The sequence below is a fragment of the Bactrocera neohumeralis genome, chromosome 2 (assembly GCF_024586455.1).
Source record: "Bactrocera neohumeralis isolate Rockhampton chromosome 2, APGP_CSIRO_Bneo_wtdbg2-racon-allhic-juicebox.fasta_v2, whole genome shotgun sequence".
NCBI classification, from domain to species: domain Eukaryota; kingdom Metazoa; phylum Arthropoda; class Insecta; order Diptera; family Tephritidae; genus Bactrocera; species Bactrocera neohumeralis.
Window position 1 is genome coordinate 54,826,094 of NC_065919.1, and position 22,258 is coordinate 54,848,351.

Consider the following 22,258-nt stretch of genomic DNA (forward strand, 5'->3'; position numbering starts at 1 on the left):
CTTTTCAACGGAGTGGAAGTGTTTCTCTTTCTCTGTTTCCCCCGGCGGGTACTGCGTTGAATACTCTCTGAGCTGGACCTTTTCATCCGTTCGGATGATATGACTTCGCCAGCGTAGCTGTTGTCTCTTAATTCGCTGAATAATGTCAATGTTGTTGTATAACTCGTAGAGCTCATCGTTTCATCGACTGCGGTATTCGCTGTTGTCAATGCACAAAGTACCAGAAATCTTCCGCAGAACCTTTCTCCGAAAACTCGAAACGTCGACTCATCAAATGTTGCCATCGTCTATGCCTCTGCACAATAAAGAAGGACGGAGGAAGGACAGAGTTTGGTCTTTGTTCAATTGCCTACTCAGTTCGAAGTAGCACCTGTTGACAAGAGTTATTCTGCGTTGGGTGAGGTTGGATTGCTGGACATCAGTAGTTCATCTCTAGTTGAATTATGTATCAAAAGCTAAGATAGAAAAATATAGTTTCTACTTACATATTGAAGGATCTGAGATAAATTACGCATTTTTTCAGCTCTGCTAAGGTCCAATAAACTCAAGTTTATCTTTTAAAATTTGCTTTCAAATTCATTATACTTACATCTATATTTTGGAAGTTTTGTGAGATTAGGTTAGATTTTATGGCTGATCTAGGTAACGCACGTGGACTACTAAGTGTAGTTCTTTGTGAAGCCATACAAATAGAATTTCTATATCTGACCTTATAAATCGGCAAAGCGCCTCATGTTGAATATAATTTGAAAAAGTGAGCTCCGTAGTCTTTCAGCCTTGATCTCGCAAACGCGAGACAATCAAGAAGGATGTCTTGAGATGCTTCCACTTCTGCTCAACTTTAAGGCATGGAAGCCGATGGTGCACTGATCTATTAGAACCCACACAACTAGCGAAATACAAGACTTACGGAGGAAAAGTAGCTCATTGAATCTGTAACTATCGTTCTTGGGCTAAAAGGATTTTGCGACAGCGCATGTACCGATGGTGGCCGAGCGCTGATCAAGCTTCCGCGTAGGCAAGCTCTCTAGTGAAGGCAACTTAAGTATGATTTTATTATTCTGAGAAATTCTCTTCAATAGGAACTAAGTCTAAACATCGGATGGTGAATTGGTTAATTCAAATCCTTTTTAAATACTTGTCAAACTCAAAAATAAACTGAATTTGATTTAAATTTGATTTATTTAGCTCAGCAATGTATAATAACAACTTGACTCAAATGATAATTTAAATGCTTAAATCAGATTTATTTTGAAGTAAGGATAATAGAAGAAAACAAACAACAAGAAACAGAAAACAAGGGAAACAAATCATTTTTTATTCATAACTTAATTACTAATACATACACATATTATTTAATAAAATAATATTTTTTAAGGCTGTTGATAATTAACTTCGGGAGTTGCTTAGAAATATGTGGATTTTATAAATAGTTCGAGAGTAAAAATGATCTCACTTATTTTACATGAAACGAAAGGATAACTTATGACTAAAAATTGTAAAGTTTTCAGTTTTTATTTGCCCGTAGCTTGCTTAAATTAAATATTAAAAATAAACATAAATAAATTACAAAAAATGTGCAGCAAGAATGTTTTCAGAGGTCATAGCTTCGCTCGTGAGGTTTTAATGAACTCTTCCAGGCATTACAAGCAGGCGCTTGATTGAGTCAATTAGCTGTTTCTTTCTGCAAGCATTAATGTAGACCATACGATAATTGACTCAATTAAGCTGCTGGTTGAAACGCTTGATACTCTCTCTATCTTTCTCTCTCTCTCTTTTTCCGCTCAGCTATGCCAAAGGTAAAGTGCGATCGTGAAGTAATGAAGTTATGGAAATAATTAGAAATCCTTTTCATTTTTGGCAGTTAAATTACTATAGTTATGCAACGGTCACGTGGGTTCATTCACTCATCTATCGAAATGCTGGATCTGCACTTTGGGCGGCGTATAACCATCCGGGTAAGGTACAAGCTTGTTGTTCAACACACGTGCATTACGCCAGGTCCTGACTTTGTCTTCGGGCGCGTCGGGCACGCGTACACCTTCAATCACCGTTACCGCTGGACCGTCTACGATCGTCGAGGTAGGCGCCGAGGCCGCCGCATACTGTTGCGTTGGTGTGTCTCTCAATTTGGGCACTTTAGGATGCTTTGTGGAGGGTGTTTTTTTGTATGTGTTCGTGTATTGATTACTTAATTTATTGCTATTGTATTGATTACTGTAGCTGTTGTTGTCGAAATTCGAGTTAGGCTTAGTATTAGCATTACTATTGGCTGGCATGACGGCTGTGGATGAGGTCAACACTACCGCTGCGGGTATGTAGGTGGTCTTCTTCTTGCTCGCCGCAACGTAGTCATCTTTGGTGATGATATTTTTGGGGCGTGTGGCGCGTCTTGCACTACCCTGATTACTGGCGGCATTTGTATAGTACTCGGCAACTGAGCGTAGAGCCGCATTGAAGATGGGACGGAAGCTGTAGCCATTACCGAGCTGATATGTGCCAGCATTGTTGTTGTACAGGTCGGGTGCTTGACGCATATTGCGTGTATGTGGCGCGCTGACGGACTCTAGCGGTTGCCACGAGCGATCGATGGGTTGACTGCGTGAGACGGCGGTTGCAGAGGGAAATGAGAAGTTCTTGTTATTTGTATTTGTACTCTGCGCTATGGGTATATAGTTGAAGGGGCCGCCAAACTTTTGTGCGTCAGGCGACACAAATCTGAACTCGTCGGCTGCGCGCTGTTGCACACCTCGCTGCTGTCGCTGCCATTGCGGCTCATTAGAGTCACGAAATTGTAGACCACGTGCATATTGCGTCCTGCCGCTGGCGGCTGACATACTGTCCGCCTGGCGCAAGGCATTTTGTATCTTTAGCACTTGGCGCGCTTCAGCTTCGGCTTTGCGCTCTTGATAATCGCGGCTCTGACGCGCCAGTTCGACTTGTTTCAACAACGCTGGCGTATGTTGGAAACTGAAAACGGACGGTTTGGCATTCTGCGGGCGTGGTGTTGGCTTGCGCACATCGGCGCTGCGCACAAAGAAGCTACCTGCGGCATCATCAAGGCGGCCACGTCTCGAATCTTTGCCTACTAAAATTTCCACATTATCGCCTGTGTTAGATTTCACATTGACGACGCGCACCTTTTCCGGATCCAGATTACGTCCGAAGCGTAGTTCCGTGCGTATGACAGCGGGCTTGTAGATGCTGGGTTTGCCGGTTATCTCCACATTTTGTTTTTGCGATGGCGCTTGCGTCTGTCCGTTGGCGGTGGTTAATGAGAGTAGTAGAAGAAGTACAAATGTGGCTAATGAAGTGGTTGTCTTTGCTGTTGTTGTTGCTTTCATTGCGCGTGCTGGTTGTGGCGACAACATTGCGATGTGTTGATAGCTGCGCATGCGCTGGAAAATTGCGTGAGAGGAAATGTAATGTTAATAGACTATTTGTATTTAATTTTATTTGTTTATTTTTTCCTGTGTTTTCTTTTGATTTAAGAGAATTAGACAGCAATTCGCTGCCATGAGTTGAGTTGAGTTAATCGTCGGCAGTTCCGCTCGTGGTCGGTAATTGCAACAAATTATAATGCAACAATAACTAATTGCGGTAGTGAATTGCTAATGTATTTGGGTGTGCTGGTAATTTCAAAAGTGTTGGATATGGCAAATTTTAAAACATTATGTAAGAGTAATTTCTGAATTTTCACTATCGTTTGGTGGAAATGATTGCGACACTATATAGTTATAATATTAGGAAGTTGTGAAAATTTTTAAAATAACTTCATGGCTTTGTTTTTTTCAGTTCAATAGTAAATGATTATTTAAATACATACATATATAATATTTTTAGTGCAAAAGTTACTTTTTAAAAAATTATTTCTAGGGAAAGCATCAAAACGAACAACTCTTTATCATGCTGACATGAATTTGTAATTGCCCAACATTCCTTTGAGAGCTTTGCTAAAAATTCCACATACCAACGGGTGACCCAAGTAGAGGTACTTTTTCAATAGCCTGATACGACAGATTGTTAGGCATTTCACCATGGAAAGACTTACGCCTGAACAACGTTTACAAATCGTTCAACTTTATTACGAAAATTCACGTTCTGTAATGAATGTGTTTCGCGTGCTCAACTTATGGTCAACATAATCAGCCAAATGAGCATACTACTCGCAACAGCATCATCTCTCTTGAGGCCCAACATTCTTTATTTGATAATATTCGACCGAAACAACCATGTCCAGCACGCAGTGAAATATAGCAGCCGTAGCTGAAAGTGTACACGAAGAACGTTTAGAGTCAATTAGGCGCCGTTCGTAACATCTACAGTGAACGCGTAAAAAATACAACTTGTGTAAGAACTGAAGCCGATCAACCTCCCCAAGCGACATTGTTTCGCGCTGTGGGCTCTTGAAAAGTTCCAAGAGGATCTGCTATTTTCTTGCAAATTTTTATTCAGCGATGTGGCCCATTTCTGGCTCAATGGATATGTAAACAATTTCATTTGAGACAAAGAACAACCTGAAGGGTCATCATCACATCAGTCAATGTATTTAATGAGAGAACACTTCGGTGTGTAGATAATTCCACGTTTTAGCCCGGTCGATTGGCTACCAAGATCGTTGGATATTACATCGTTAGACTATTTTGTTATGAGGGTATGTAAAGTCTAAAGTCTATGCGGACAATCTCGCTTCATGGCCGTGGAGCAAAACATCAAGATGTCATTCGCCAGTTATAAATCGAAATGCTCGAACGAGTCATCAAAAATTGGACTCAACGGATGGACCATCTGAGACATGGCCGCAGCTAACATTTGAAAGAGATAATCTTAAAAAAATAAATGCCAAAGAATGTTTTTTCGAATGATAATAGACATGCCCTATTAAATTTGAAGTTTATAATTTTATAAATATTGAACTTAGTGCATGATTTTATCATAAAGCAAAAACCAAAATAACATAAATGATTCTTATAAAATAAAAGTTTCTTCTCCAGACGTCGAACTGTCGTGATGTGTAAATCGAAAATGTGTTGACCAATTACCAATGACAAAATTGTCTATTTTGATGATTGAAACCGATGTGCATAAAATAAAGTCGTTGATCGACGCAAACCGTTGAATAACAACTCAAAAAATTCCTGAAAGGTTAAATTTGTCTAAGACGACCATTCAGAAGCACATGAAAAGTCTTGGATTGATTTCGAAGCCTGACATATGGGTTTTTTATGTTTTTACAGAACGAAATTTGCTACGTTGCATTAACAACTGTGATTTGCTTATCAAGCGTCAAAGAAGTGATCCATTTTTTGAAGCGCAATGTTAATGGCGACGAAAGGTGGGTTGTTTAAAATAATGTAAAGCGCAAAACATTGCGGCCTAAAAGAGACGACTAAAAGGGATGACCCAGCTCAAACCACTTCAAAGAGCGACAGTCAGCAAAAACAAGGGTTTTGTTTTCTGGTTGGTGAGATTTCAAAGGGATCGTTTATTTTAAGATTTTGCCAGACAATATCACCATAATTTTTAAGTACATTGTTATCAGATGGACAAATTGAGTGATGCTCTCAAAACGGTAGAGGCCAGAATTGATCAATAAAAATGGTGTAGTGTTCCACCAGGATAATGTGAAACTCCAGACAAGTTTTATAACTCGTCAAAAGTTTTTGAAGCTTGACTGGAATTTGCTACCACATTTTGCACCTTCAGACTATTACTTTTTCCGAAATCTGCACTTTGTTTTTGAAAAGAATAACCTTTACTTCAAACCACTTCAACCAGTTTTTTTGCCTGGAAGGGTCAACAATTTTATGAACGTGGAATCAATCTCTTACCCGAAAAATGGCAACAGGTATTGTATCAAAAGAAATTTGAAAATATATAGTTTCACAAAATGATTCCGATTTAAACAGTATGTTTGGAGAATACTAAAATATCTGGGACAGTAATCTATGAGATGTTTCGTGAAGACATCTTTTTAAATAAACAAGTGTTTCATACAAAGCTTTTTCTTTGATCGATCGGTTTGTATGACAGCTTTATTCTACAGTGATCTGATATCGGCGGTTCCGACAAATGAGCTGTCTCTTTGGGAAAAAAGAACGTGTGCAAAATTTGTGATCTCTCGAAAATATGTTTATAGGTTTTTCTAGGTGTTAGAAACTTGGTGGTAAGCTTAATAACATGTACCCTGTTCAGGGAATGATGTTGTGAAATTAATGAAAAAACCTCCGAACTTGTAATTCTTTGAAACACTTAAGTAAATCACTCGTATCTTGAAAGAGTTAAGTATTTGATATTTTTTGAAAGCGGTTACGGTGTCAACCACCTTGTTAAGTGTTATTCCCCTCTTAGGCATAACTTCGTAAGTATATTAGATTACATTTTTGATAGCAAAAAACTATTTACGAGTTATAATCGATCTTTAAATTCACTTTCCAACAAACGAAACTGCTTCGTTATGCTGTTATACCAACATCAACCAATGAAAATACAAACAAAAAGTGACGAAAATAAGTTGCAAAAATCGATGAGGGAGCAATTTATAACGTTTAATACCGGTGGATACCATAAATCACGAGATTACAACACGAAATGCGATATAAAGAGTTTGCGGGCACGCAAAAACTGGAGAGAAGCTAAAGAATGAAGCGGTCGTTTAAAGTTAATAGCGGCTAACACTCACGAAGCTGACCGAGTGTGCGCGACGGCCAATTTGGAAGGCGGATACTTGGGCGCCACTTTCAGTTTTCTTTGACCGATTTCTGACGACTTTTCAGCCTAACTGAGCAACAACAACAAAACCAACAAATCAAAGTCATTCAAGTGTGAAGAAGTAAATAAGAAAAGTGGTTGTAGAGCAAGCAAAGTTATGTTTTTACGGCGTCTTTACGTTTTTTACACTCACAATGTTATTTTTAGCCGTTTGCTGTTGTTGTTGTTGGCGCTTTTGCGAGCATTTATTATCGCTATTATTTTGCTGCGCGTTAATTCGTTTAGCTGTGTTGATCAAGAAAGCGCATCGGCAGCCGAAGCTCAACCGGTGAAGCGCAAGAAATTAAGAAATAAAATTCAATGGAAAATGAAAATAGAAAATGGCAATGGCAATGGCAAATCGCAAATAGCAGTAAAAATAAAAGGCGAACGAACATGCATGCAGAGGAAGAAAAACAATTAGGTGCAGATGTTGCAGCTGCGCGTGGCATGCGGCTATTATTAAACCGTTTGTTGGCAAAGCGCTGGGCGCCGTTAAAAGTTTGGCTCGTGGTGTTTAATTGCTATTAGCGAATTTAGCGCTGTTTGAGTACCGTTACATTCGCCAAAACACCTGAGGTGGGCGAATTTTTTCACGAATTTTCGTTAATTAAAGTTGCTTTATTTCATTTCAGTTCAAATTTCTCAGTGCAGAGTTTCTGTGGATCGTTTGGCGTTTCCTGACATAAAACGCTTGCAATTTGGTAAGCGCATGCGCAGCATATTTTCATTCAACTATTGTTTTTGTGTATTTTTTATGTAACGCATTACTTCAATAAACGCTTGCTCTCAACTGTGGCTAAATTTTCACTAATTAATTTTTACAAAAAAAAAAAAAATTTAAAATTTAAGAAAATTAAAATTTTTGCGTTTAACATAAATCTGCTAGGCGCAAACGCAAGAAACTGCAGTTAATTTACCGAGTGAAAGATTTAAGAAATTATTATTTTTTGTTTTAATTGTTCACAGTTCAAATAGCCTCGGGCCGCGGTGTTTTGACCTCGAACTTACGCATGCGCAATGCGCACAAGCTCATATTAGCTCGTGTGATCCGCAATCTACTTACATTGTGTACATTCGTTTAAATGAGAATGAGTAGAGAAAGAGTGCAAAAGTGACCAGCAGGAAAAGTTATGAAAGCTAAGAAAAATTTCAAAAAGGTTGGACTAAAATTTATTAAGAAAATTTGCAAGTCGATCCGAATAATAGTTTCGGAGATACACCCTTGAGAACTTGTGCGCTCGAGGCTAGCTAGGCTAAGTGCGCCGTCTTTAAACGCGTTTTTCTCGAAACTGTGTTTTTGAGGGCGGTTGGCAAGATCTCTCGAGAACTACTCTAAGTTTTCACTGAAATTTTAATTTTTTTAAAAATGTTTGCAAAAATCCAATTTTCAGTTATTTTCCTTCGTCCAAGTTCTAAGTTAAGGTTTTAAGTAAAATACGCATTTTTTCATTTTAGTTGTTACTGTAAGGAGTTATCCGGTCGCATCTTTTTCCGAGGGGTCACCAGAAATGGCGTCGCAATGGCCGAGTTTAAAATATAGTTTTCATAAAAGAATTTCTTTGTTAATAGAATATTTTAGTGACAATAAAAAATCCTAATAAAATATGTGACCTGGTCTACGAAAAGGGAGCTAACGTGCGAAAACTAGTTTTCTGGGAAAAGCTGTTAAAAATAATCGTCAGTTTCTCGTTATCTCATTAATTGTTCTCCTTTTTTTTGACACCTAAGCCCCCCTTTCCGTAGACCAGGTCACATATATCATGTTTTATATGAGAAAAAAATTGTTAAAAAAAGGCTGTTTAGGAAATCCATGTAACCCCTTAAGCGTAACATTCATAGGCTTTTATAGCACTTGTTACTAAATTATCCAGTAACGAACTTCGCCTGTTGTTCATCTGATGGTTCTCGAAGCGTCCAATTGAATTACAGAACTGTTAATTGTTCGCGAGCGTAGGTAAATATGTCTACCAGGGCAAGAGGAATATTTTTTTATTAATTAATTTAATTTTAAACATCTATAGAATACTGTCTTAAATTCACAACTTGAACCGTGTAATAGTTTTGAAAATACTACCTTGAAAACTTTTGCGGTAGAGCTAAGTATGTATATATAGTTCATCACTTCAAATATTAAACGCGCTTTTTACGAAACTGTGTTTTCAAAGCCGATTGTCTAGATTGTTCGCGAACTAGTACTCAACCGATCTTAAAAAAAAAAACAGAAACGTCGAAAGATTTTTAACAATATTTGTATTTTTTTTTTTTGGTAAAATTGGCGAAATATATTTTTTACTTTTTCCGTTTTTCTTTCCTAATTTGCGGAAGCGGCGTTTTATTTTATTTACAATAATCTAATTTAAAAATCTGATTCATTTTGAAAAATGTTATACTTTAGAGTGGCTTATGATTTGAAATTATGAAAAATTTTATCGAGCCCATAAAAAATGGAGAATCTACCATTCCCTAATAAATATATCCAAGAAAGTCGTATGAAAATTTTATGTCGATCGATTCCCCGATTCTGAAAACGAGTCGAACAAAGCCTTCAAAGACGGTCGTTAAAGACATACCTCGTTCTTGATGACCTTCGACCTCATTAACTGATGAAAATATTAAAAAGTGAAGTATATGGTGCTTGAAAATCATCAGGCAAATGTCTCTCCCAAGTCCGTTCGAATGATTTTGTTGGATATTTTGGGTGAAACGCGTTCTTGCTCGACTCGTCCCGATAATGCAGAATTTTTTTTCAAAAAGAGTACCGTAACTGGTCTCTTTGGCCATGCTTGATCGTGCATATTCCGATCTCACATTCATGGGGAGCATTATAACTGTCGATGAGACCTGGGTTTATGAGTTTGTCATGCAAAAAAGTCAACAATCATTGGAATGGAGCAGAAACAAAACAGCTGAATTTATTTTTCTTCGATATTCGTGGTTTGGTGCATCATAAATTTGTTCCGGAGAGACATAGGAATTGTGGAAGAACGATTCAAGGATTTTACACGATGATAATGCACCATCGGTTTGGCTCCATGTGATTTTTGTCTTGCTCCCTAAGCTGAAATTGCTACTAGGTGTTCTCATTCTCAGTCGATTGAAGAGATAAAAAAAAACTCGCTGGAAGATCTGAAGGGCATCTAAAAATGTGCTTATAAAAGGTGTTTTGAGGACTGTTAGAATCGTTGAAGGCGATAAAATAAATTTTGATGGATGACTAAATATTTTGCATTTTATTTACAATTTAAGGGTATTTTTTTGTCATAATGTTTGTCTAATTGAATTAGAAAGTACATAGATTATTTATTATTAATTCCAAATATATTTTTATTTTTTTTTCCTACTGGGTACTTGTTTCGCCAGCGGTGCACAGAAGTTGCTTATAGTTCGCTGTACGATTGCAGCCACGTGCTGCGTCAGCCGCGAGCGCACGAAACCGCAAATAAAAACAAAAACTATACAAGCAGATATAATATGTACCAGAGTGAGTATATTTTTAAGAGTGCCAATGTAAGTATGTAAGCTGGCTCCCCAAGCTGTTACCATTTTTGCTTCACATTGATTTTCTCTACGCCACTTGCAGTTTCTTTGAGTTTTTCCATGGTGGGGCCCAGAAAACTTTCACTTTCGCTTAAAAGACTCGCTTACAGCGAGTATGAGTGTGCGTGTGTGTTGATGATGGTGCCAACTTAGCAGAGAGGCGCGTGGTGCGGAAACATTATTAGCTTTGGCGCAGCACCAATGTACTATATGCGCACAGCTACTTTTGCGACGCTCTCTCTCACCTTGAGAGCGCATACAAATACGTGTGAGTGACTCTAGGCGCAAAGAAAAAAAGTTAAACTATTCTTTTGGTGTTATTTGACACTGAGTCGATTTTGGATTTTTGTTTTGCTCGGCATGATCAATATCAACACACACTCCTAAGTTTTTCAATATCTTCAACGTTTTTATCACCATATTTCTCTCACTTGGTTGTCATTACCCTAATTTGTTGTTATTGCATATTCGCTGGTTTTTGTTTGCGATTACGAAATCTTCAAGTGGGGCGCGCACAATAGGGATTTGCAAATAATTGCGCACTGCTTTGAGTCCATCCGTCATGCGAGCGTAAATAAGTGAGTGCGTGACGACAGCGCCGCGGCAATGGCAGCTCATTTGCAATGTGCTTAAAAAGTATCGGCTTTATTTTAAAAATTTCAAACGGTTGACCGCCCACAGCCATTAAATAAAAGCTCATAAAATATATATTTTTTGAGTTTTCTCATTTATTTGCTTTTAATATCTCCGCACCTTCAAGTATTGGGTAATAACATTTACTACTCATTTAATGCTTTCTGCTTTCAGCGCCACTTCATCTTAGGTTGCGGTAAGACTTTACAATGAAAGTGCTTTCAGAAAGCTTGCAGAAATTACTTCTTGAATTTTATTACAATATTTATAAGTTTTTCGAAGAGGTTTAAAAATCTTGACAAATTCTTGAGAAATAGGTTAAAATTTGTGGAGAAAATATTAGGACCAATTCCTGAGTCCTAGATTTACTAGTAGGTATTTCATATTGAAAGTGCGAACTATTCAAGAATTATTCAGATTTGATGATCTGTAAATACCGCCGATTATATCGGTATTTTTAGACCTCAGTATATCAAGGTTCCCAAAATAACGAAAAATCATACAAATCAACATTTTCCGATAATTTGCTATACATATAACTTGGTTGCAGAAAAGTGAAGAGAGAGTTTTGTTTAAAACCCGTTACTGCATGCTTTTGGCTTCGAAATATTTCAAAACTTTTGATTTTCATAGCTTTTCTCACTAACCGAATTACTGTGTTACCTGTGGTCTGAACGTTTTGGAGATCTACATAGGTTAAGTCAGGCTAGGTTAGACCTTAAAGTTCTTAGACATTTTTGGTCCTTTTAATTATCAGATCCTTTAGGATCCCGCATTGTTTTCCTTGTCCTTTGCTTTTGAAATTTTCTGCAGTCTTCTCCATCTGTCCGCCCCATTCTGCAAGTTTGTTTCGCCACCCGATTCTGAGTACACCAATCATGTTTTTACCAACTCTTCTATCGTATTCCATTAAGATCTTTGTATATTTCTGATCTACAGTTTTTCACATCACTTTTGAAGCTTTGATCGTTTGAAGGTAGATCGTTCCATCGTGTTTGTATCTTCCTTGCCATGCTCCTGACCTGATCGCCTATCACGTTTTCGAGTGATAGCCGAGCCCCACTACTGATATTCATAGAAAACTTGGATTCATCGTGAAAAATAATTGCTAATAGTTGAAGATCTTTAACGAATTCGAACTTATACTTTGAAATTAAGATTTATGTTATAAATAATTGTCTGTATAAATGATTTCAGTCCAGCTGCTCTTCTCATGTTTATAAGGTTTTTAGCCGGTGCCGGTTTTTTTGGAAGATGCTTAGCTGAGTTTTTCGTTCCATTTGGATGCCTTAATTTTAAACTAATTTCAAAGACAAATGGAAGGTTCTACAACAAAAAAATTGCGTCCGAAAGGCTTGGGGATCTTTCAAATTTTTATACTGATGCCAAAGGCAAATGGAAGGCTCTGCAATATCAAAATTGCTTTGTCTCAGGGATCTTACGAGAAGCGTTTCTTTAGTAGAAGTGAGCTTAGAGGTAAGTCAATTTCTTTGAGGGGCTGCTGAAAGAACCATATAACCGTTTTGAGGACAATTGGGGGCAAAGATCGAATCTTGCCTTTGGAGAGTTGCAAGCCACATCGCTAACCACAACACCACCGACATACACTGAAATTAAGAAAACCAAGTTTTCTGCAACTGCAATTCGGAAATTCCCGCTTGAAAGCAATCAGTTTAGTTCGTTTTCGACACCGAAATGCAAACGTAAAGCACTTTCATTGCCACAACCGACAGCACCCTTAGCTGCTGACAGCAGCAATAGCGCTTGGCTGCCGTCTACTATACTTTGTACATCTGTATGCCCACACCTTGTCGTCTTCGCCAATATTTTTGCAATTTATAAGCAACATTTTTTGACAGCCCACAATGAAGTTGGCCAATTTCCGAGTTGCGGCTTTCAGCGCTCTGCGCTAAGCCCGTTTTCATGCATGCAAGCAACATGCCAACACACGCGCGCATATAGCGGCAGACAGTCTCAATGTCACGGTTGGCCAGCTGGTTTGTTGGTTTGCAGCGACAATCGCGCAACTCAGCCGCTTCCGTCATTAAGCGCAGCGTTGTGTGCGTGCTTCTGTGTGTGGAAAGAAGCCGCGCTTGCGCCGCTGCCTTTGACTCGCAAATTGCCTTGTGTGTGTAGCTTCGAATTTAGTATTTTTTTTTTTAATTTTTATGCATTCGCGCTATTACATAACACACACGGTTCATGGTGAGTTCGCGGCACCGCAGCGCTGATTGCAGGCAGCGGAAGCGGCGCTTAATTGCAGCGATTTAAATTTCGTATTCACTTTGACTGCGCGAACGCTGGCTTGCATTTGGTAGTGACTTAAGAAAAAAAAACAGTTATTTTATATGAAATTAAAAGTGTAAACATATAAAATGCTAAACTGCACATTTGCCTGCGGTTGCGCGGATTTCGTAATGTGCCGCGGCGGCTGCGTGCAGCGTTGCATAGGAAATGAGGGGAAAATCGCTTGAGGCAAAGCGAAGTGCTCCAAATAAAAAGTGGGTTGGCGCGTTTTTTGATTACTTCAATGTGTTTTGTGTTATTGTTGTTGTAGCATTTATTATGATTACTGTTTTATGTAACAGTTTTTTGCTTGTAACAACAACGGCGCTATGTAAATGCAACACGAGAAAGGGAAAAGTAAGTGGGCATGCCAAATTAATTTGGAAATCTTTATTGCTTTTAAGTGCACAAATTTTCTATCAAATTGAATGCCCGTTGTATTGTTACGCCTCTTCACTTAGCCCTTTTTCACACACTTTTTGTTACAAGCTTTGCCACACACAGCCGTTACTTGGAGCGTTTAATGCGCGGGGTCGCACTCGAGTCGCTTTCGAGGAAATAACACTTGACAGGCGTCAGCGCAACGAAAAACCATCACCATGGTCCGCCGCTGACTCATAAGCCTTGTGGTGTTTAAGGTGAGTTGTTGGCTCTTCAACTTATTTGGTATTTTTTATAGCCTCTTGGGTTTTTCAAAATCCATAAATATATTTACTTTGATTTACTTAAACCACGCTCACGCTGACATAACACACCGTGTTTTTTGTTGCCTAGAAAGAGTGACGTACAAATTGCTTGTCCAATTGTCAGCCGGTGGTAGGCTGCCCGCGCAATAGCCAAGCAAGCGAGCGTGATACAGCTGTTGCAATGACTATTAACGGTGTTGTTGTTGTTGTTTTCTAATGTAATATTTTTCGACGAAAAACTTTTTGTTGAAATTTTGTTGTTGTTGTTATTGTTTTTTGTTGTTGTTAAGTTTTGTGTTGTTGTTGTTATTTTTTTTGTTGTTGCAGTAAGTTTTTACTGTTGCCGTTGCTATATTTTTGCTTTTTGTTGCTATTTTTGTTGTTGTTAAGTTTTTTGTTGTTGTTAAGTTTTTTGTTGTTGTTATTATTTTTCTTGTTGTTACATTTTTTGTTGTTGTAATATGTTTTATTGTCGCTGTTACTGTATTTTTGCTTATTGTTGTTGCAAGTTGTTTTTGTTGTTTCCATTGTTGTTGTTGTTAATTTTGTTGTTGAGTGCATTGCCTCATCAATGGCCTCTCTCAATTGTCATCGGTGTCATTCGCATTAGCGCTGATGTTTAATCATGCTGTCTGATCTATGTAAGTATGTTTGCTTATACATACTTGTATACATACATACAAGTATGTACATACATATGTAAGTATGAATGTTGTTGCCGATGGCGTGCTGCGGTTGTTAGCAGACAATCAAGCCGATTGCATGTCACCAATTATTAGTTATGCCTGTAAGTCTAACTTCGTTGCGCTGTCTTAGCCAATGTCTTAGCTCTCAGCACACAATCAGCTGTTTCAACAAACACTTCGGGTTGCTAAAGCTTGTAGGCGCAGTAATTTTCACTTTTTCTTATATATACTACAAATAAATTGGACTAGATACACCTTTATGCGAGTTATGCTGCGTCACACCGCCTCGGTTCGGCAAACCAACAATACAAGTTCTGAAAATACCAAATTCTGACTAATACAATTGCCTGCTTAACACGATTCAACGCGTTTTGAAAGGTTTGAACTTTGCGAAGTTTTCTTTCAGCTCATTAGTAGTATACGGCCTAAACTACACTCCATTAGTTAACGCTTGAAATTTGAAAAAGTGTAGGACTATGTGGAACTCGAAATCAGCATAATATCCATCCATCAATAATCTAAGCCTATATAATAACTTTTGTCAAAAAGTGCTACTTTGGGATCGGTGGGCATTTGAGAAGCAGATCTTTATCTCGACGAATAAAAATTTCGCCCCAAAAGTCTCTTATCATTCCGTTCTATTATACGTTGCAGAAACATGGGCTACGACGAAAAACATGATGAGAAAGTTCTTGGAGCATTAGGGAACTTTTCTTCGCAAGATCTTCGGAGCCGTCCGCGTGAGCGAAGAGTACCGAAGAAGATGCAATCACGAACTGTATGAACTCTAAAGCGACATTTATATATTCAGTCGCATAAAATTGAAACGAATGCGCTGGTAAGACCATTTTATACGCATAAAATGCGAAGCTTCAACGAAAAACTCCTTCGATTCTGGACATATGTATATGGATTGGGAACGGATGCAAGGATGCTCATGTATTAAAAGAAACTGACGTGACGTCGCAAGGGATCAAGGCAACTGGAGAAGTTTTGTATTCTCGGCTCAGATCCATCACGGTTGTAGTTCTAAAGAAGAAGCAGAATAATCGTTTAATTAATATTAGACTACAGCGGACAATGATCCAAAATCCTTACCATGCAATAACTAACTTTGAAAAATAACTAGCTTTGTGTTTCATTATTAGTTTTAACTTCTGATCTGTTCTGTAATTCAAAGTCTCTATGAAATTAAGGCTGCGAATGGTCGTGCATTCAAATAAAGCAGTGGACGGAACAGACTTGAGGGTATTCTCAAACACCTGTTTGAGCCGGTCTTCTTGAATGTAGAATGTGTGGGTCTACTTCGATTAATTAGTAGAAGTGAACAAAATATAAAAGCCATAGCTGAGATTACACACGATGATCGTGGAGAGTCGATTCAGCGCCGTTCGCAGCAACAAGGACTGACGTATGGAACGACTTGACACATTTTATGCGTACAAAATACGTCTTGTGCAAGAATTGAAGCCGCTCGACTTCTCAGGCGACATCGCCTCGTGCTATGGGTTCTTGAAAAGTTCCAAGAAGATCCGACATTTTCGAGCCAAATTTTGCACACCGATTTTAAAATTAATTAAAATTTTATTACCATGCACTACAGAGTTAAAACTTGGCTTCGGAGCACGATGGGAAAAGAGAGACTATCTGGATTATGTCTGATGAGCGTCCATCGCACATTTGTGAAAGAACATCAACAGCTCATTGAAGAAAAAATCATCAATAAATTTTCAGAAAATCCTAGACGTCTACTACTTGCATAAAAATTTTCCCCCTATTTCAGATCCTGGCTACGTCCTTGCCCGGAGGGCGGAATCATCGGTACATATTTCTTCAAAAATGATGCCGGTGAGAACGTATCCGTCGTAACCATTATAGCGACATGATAACCGACAATTTGATAGCTGAATCGTGATCTCGGCGACATTTGGTTGCAACAAGACGGGGCCACTTCCCCCACATCGCATCAATCAATGGATTTATTGAGAGAACACTTCGGTGAGCAAATTGTTTCTCGCTGTGGATCGGTTGATTGGCCACCAAGTTCGTTAGACTTTTTTCTGTGGGGATATATAAAGTCTAAAGCCTATGCGGATAATCGTGCTTCAGGACTCACCAGTCGAAATGCTCGAAAATTGAATCGATGAACCATATGAAACGTAGCTGCGGCCAAAATTTGAAAGAGATAATCTGCCAAAAATGAATGCCAAAGAATGTTCTTTCGAAGGATAATAAACATTCCCCATTAAATTTGAAGTTTCTGGGTTTTTTCTTAAAAAAAAAGTAGGGAACCTTGAATATGATTCTCTGGACGAAATTATGGGTACTTAGTATACCTTTGACTGGCTGATTAGTTTTATATTTCGGAAGCTTAGTTCTTTTAACTTATTACTCGCGCGGATTTTATGGGTTTTGGTCAAGGTTTTTTCCGAAGTCCACCATTGTTTTAATAATAAAATTCCCATTGGTTGGTCGTTTAAAAATAATCTCCATGAGCAGAAACATAAGTATCTTCTCATCGCTTTTGACGGCTGTCATTGAGTTGTGCGCGAAAATTTCTACGCCACCTCAGTCAAGGTGACTTTAATGACTCGCACTAGTTTAAAGTTCATTCTTTGTTTTTGCAAACGCTCTCACTTTTGTTGTTTTTTGTTTTTTCGGTTTCTGCGCATAAATCCGCGCAGCCCGGCAGATGTCTGTTGTTAGTACTCACTTTAATTGTGCTAATAATTCTGCTATTCACAGTTATAATAAACTTTCAATTAAGTGAAATGATTTCTTTATCTCCCGCGGCCTTTTGTTTTACTTAATTAATGTTGAGTTTTCAAAAAAAAAATATATATAAAAATTAAAAAAAAATAATTAAATAAATAAAAAACACAAAATAATTGTGTAAATAAACAACAGCTTTAAAAACAATAACAAACGTAGTAAGTAGTGCCAACAACAACAGGAGCATCTGCGTTAGGCTGCTGCCACTTGAACCGAATGAAAGTGAAAATCTCAGCAATACTTTTTTCCCGCTGCCGCATTACTTGCATTGCTCATTGTATTGTTGTTGTTTGCTGTTTTTTTTTCTGCGCTGTACTGAGCTTAGCCAAGCTGCGGTGTCACCTTCAACTACAAGTACATAGTTTGCATAGTATTGTTGCTATTGTTGTTGTTGTTGCTGGTTTTGGCTCCGCTTTTGTACTTGGTTGCCACAGCTACTTGTGAGCGCCAGCTTTAAGTTGTTGGTTATTGGTATTGTTGTAGTTATTATTATTATTGTTGTTGTTATTTTTTTTATCCCCACCAAAGGTTCATCAGCAAAGTGTCAGATTTATGGCATGTGTTGGTGGCATTGCGTTACTTTCGCACCCTTTCAGTATATGTATGTGTGTGTTTGTTGTTGCTATCGTGCAGCTTCATTGGCATTCACTTAGCTGTTAACTGTTTGTTGCAATTAGTGTTCGCCGTGGCACAGCGGCACACGAAAAAAAAAATGAAGCAAAACTTTCCCAACTGATTAGACAGTTTTTTTTTCGCAGTTGCATTAATTATTAATTTTTAATTTAAATTTGCAAGAAATTTGTTGTCATACAAACTAATTTATCGCATTGTTGCCATTATTACTTAATTAAATAGCATTTTTTGCAAGCAATTTCGAATTAGTATTTATATCTTTTTTTCCAGAAAGATGCTTAAAAACATGTACTTGTCGTCAGTGTGGTACTTCGGCCGAAGTAATGGATTTAGAGCCCCACCGGTATTACGTGTATTCAGCTTTAGCTCTAAGCTCCTAATACTTTTTTTGAGATTATAATTTTTTTCCAAACAATATTAAGATAAGTTCTAAGTAATTGCCAAGCACATTTAGATTACTTTCCACTTATCTTTGTATAGCTTTGTATACCTTAATCTTTAGAAATATTTTGGGTAAATTCCAAACTTTTGAAACATTTAAGACTCGAAAGAAAGCAGAAATAAAATGACTATATCAAACCCTAATATTGATAGGCATTACTTTAGCAAAGTCAAGCTATCATTTTGAAGTGATATAAAACGGTTTCATAAATTCATCTAATATAAAAAACTCATCTACAAATTTGTTTTATCTTCATCGAGAAATAAAATTTTCATACCACATTTACATAATTGAAAACTCTCTGGAAGATAAGCAGCTGCGGTTGTAGCATCACAGTTATTCTACCCTGAACAGGGCATATAAAATTTGTCACAAAGTCTCCAACACGCAAAAGGAAATGTCCGAGACCCTTTCAAGTGTATATATTATATAAATAAATAGCGTGACAAGCAATGTGATTTAGCTAAGTGAATTTCACTAGTCCCTCGGGTTTTAAAGCTTGTATGGAGAATTTTTTCATTTCACGAGATGTCTTCATCAAATTTGGCATGAGTTATTGTTCAAGATAACGGCGAAATCTCTGAAAAAATTGTACGGATCGAGTCACTACATCATATAGCTGCCATACAAACTGACCGACTACAGCACTTTTAAGGAATCTTTTGTGAAGCGTATTATACATAACTTCCGTGCAAACCGTAGCAAACATTTTTTCATCTTATGCTTCGAGAGAGCAACACCTTTACTTTATTACTTCTAAGAGGTTTGTTATTTTACCGTACGAGTGACATTGGTTTTCAAACGCATTTAATAAATAATATCATCATTTATACAAAGATTTTCTTTTTAAAAATTCAATTATTATCAGTATAGATGATATTGGTTTAGACTATGATAGTTCATTCGAGCCAAGTCATTTATAACTGAGTCACATTTTCATGTGTAATAAAATTGGCCACAACGGAGAATGATGGATAAAGGTTTCAGCTCTCTTTTTCGCTGTGCTTCGAATCGGCACTCATAGCTCTTCATTCGGTAATAAAGTTCATTAAACTTTTATTTAAAGGTTTGTTCATATCCTGCATCATGAAAAGCTTGGCTTCTTTAGTATTCGTTCATATGTGAACTTTTTGTTAGAAAGAAAAAAATTTTATAGATGATGGAACCATGAATATGATAGATACTAGTATCTAAGCTTTCTTGAAAGAAAATTCGATTTCCAATTAAACAGCTTAAACTTTTTCGTTATTAAAAATTAGCAGAGAGATGATGCCAGTGCAGTTCTTATTTTGCCCGGCATAATTCCGAAAATGTTTTCTAATAAAATTATTTTTGGGGATATCCCTACAAATAACGAACAATTTGTATGGCCTTCACGGAATATCAGGTTGAATATTTTAATCTTACAAGGCACATTCGACCTATTATATAGTAGTAATGATTTGAGCATGAGGGAGATCGATATTATTTGTGCACATGTTCCTATGTCTATAAACGGAAACATTTGGAGGTCTTATCATTATCTAAGAAAATAATCATTATCTTATCCTTATCTTAGGAAAGGAATGAGGAGAGCCGCATATCATTAATCATTTATTTATGTATATTGTATACTCTCACACCTAAAAAATAAGCAATTTTTTCTCTGTTTCGCAAGCGATCCATTTGAACATTTGGAAATCCGTCTGGAGGATGGAACAATTTGAAAATCTAATTTCTTACTTTGTACCATAGATCATCGATTTTGCTGTTTTGTGCCTTTTAAGCAGCAGAAAAATTCAGCGTATTTGACAGTTAAATCAGAAAATGTGCATAAAAGTAAAAAAAGAAAAATTATTTTAACAAAATAAAATTACAATTTGAAGAACGTGTAAAATGCCACCCCTGCTCTCCTGAACACCTTGCAGTCTTCTTTGATAATGGGTTGAGTCATTTAGTGCCTTTAATGCCTTTTGTATTTTGTCTAAATTTAAACTGCGTTGGTTTGTCACGAGATAAATTATTCTCGAACCTGGTTTAGAGAATGCTTACGGGTTGACAGTTCTTGACCGGTCGACCGACCAGGACATCTCCAGGTTTTGAGTTTTTTTCGATTCTAACGCACCTCTCATACCAATTGTTGGGTGAATCTATATAGTATATAACCTGCTTTATGTAGGCTCTAAACAAGCCGTTGGTTTTTCTAAGAAGCTCTTCTATGTCACTTCGAGGTGTGAAATAATACATAGATTAATTTAATAGCGACCACAGTAGTAAACTTTTTTTCAAATATGGTTTTGATTTTTATTTTAGGATATTACTAGATCGGTGTTCCCAATCCGGTATTTCAGTAGTCAATACTCTCTCCTCCCATAAGACTTATTTAAAATGTCATCATTTCAACGAATGTTTTAAAAACTGGAAACTATTTCAGAATTGTTTCACGAGATTAAGCAACCAGGAGTATAATTACTCGAAGACATTAGTGATAATTTATGTTACTACAAAATCCTTAATAGAATTCAATAAATTTCACTGTCTGTCCTCCTATTTTAGTATCCTTTTAAAGTCCATGTTCGATTGTATTTGTTTTAATCACTTTCATTTTTCTTCCAAAGTCTTTTCTTTTGCTATTTTCAACACAATTCGCACTAAATAAAATGGCTCAATTCAAAATATGTCCATAAATACATATATATATAAATATGTATAAGACCACCGTCAACTCCAATGAAGACTCACTTTTGCTGCTTGGGATTTTGATTGAATTCGCCAATAACTTATTTGAACGGAGTTGGAAAACAGGAAACCTGAAACGCTTGTGGTTTTCCAAGTCGGCTTTTTGAAAATGTGCAACGGACACGTTTTTTGGTATGCGGCAGATCACTACACGAACCGAAAAGCAACTGAACGAAATTGAAAACGTTTGCTGGCCAAGTAAAGCAGCCGTCGATGGCGCTAAGCAGTGCACGTTAAGGAAAAGCAACAGCAACAGCAACAACAATGTGCCTACACCAACGAAGTGCATGAGTAAAAAGTTGGCTGAGACCATTGACTGAGTGACTAAGCGGCTGACTGATAGTAAAGCGGTGGCAACACAGGCAGCGACGGCGGCGGCGTCACCGTCAGCAACGGCGCTCCAACGGCGGCAACGGTAAGTCAAGCGAAAATATACATAAGCAACTGCATTGTTGAGCCAAAACCGAAGCGCTGAGGAAGGCAACCGAACGTAGCAGACGTAACGGTGGCTTGAAGGTGTATAAATCTTACGTAGAGCGCCACGCGATGCTGCCGCCACACGCTTTTGGTCGTCAGCGTGCAGCGTCCGTCCGCAAATATCTCAAAAAGCCAGCGAAATGCGAGTACAAAATACACAACTTCGCGACTAAATTGTGACTTATAGTATATATGTATGTATATGTATAGTATATTAGGGTGATTCAAAAAAAATTATTTTTTTTTTTCGTTTGGTACTCGGAAAAATAGGTTCCTAGACACCTCTCCAAAAACCTATGAGTTTCATCATTCATAATGATTTTTTTCATTGAGTTATAAAATTCATAAGAAATAAAAAATTTTCCGAAATATAATCAAACTTCAGCCGTTAATATCTTTTAAACGGTTGGGTTTACGAAAAAATCGTGAAGACCTTTTTTGTAGAGCATTCAATTTCCTACAAAATCTAAGGAACAAGATATTTTTTCAAACCAAACCAAACCAAACGAAAAAAAAATTTTTTTGAATCACCCTAATATATATATTTATATTATATAAAGCATAAATATATTGTATATATTATATATACACACATATATACATACATATATAAACTTAAATCTATATGTCTAGCT

The 22,258-nt window shown here is 37.4% G+C and overlaps 1 protein-coding gene across 1 annotated transcript; it reads right to left on the minus strand.

The window, feature by feature from the left end:
• Positions 1-1,384: 1,384 nt before the first annotated feature.
• Positions 1,385-21,289, minus strand: LOC126753933 (uncharacterized). Its single transcript, XM_050465714.1, has 2 exons — positions 21,150-21,289; positions 1,385-3,398 (listed from the first exon to the last, which is right to left on the minus strand). Exon 2 carries the CDS (start codon positions 3,393-3,395, stop codon positions 1,908-1,910), a length of 1,488 nt encoding a protein of 495 aa, XP_050321671.1. The 5' UTR covers positions 3,396-3,398; positions 21,150-21,289; the 3' UTR covers positions 1,385-1,907.
• Between the last annotated feature and the right edge of the window lie 969 nt (positions 21,290-22,258).

Excerpts from the sequence above, each read along its gene's own strand:
- LOC126753933 (XM_050465714.1), bottom strand. The coding sequence starts at position 3,395 with ATGCGCAGCTATCAACACATCGCAATGTTGTCGCCACAACCAGCACGC.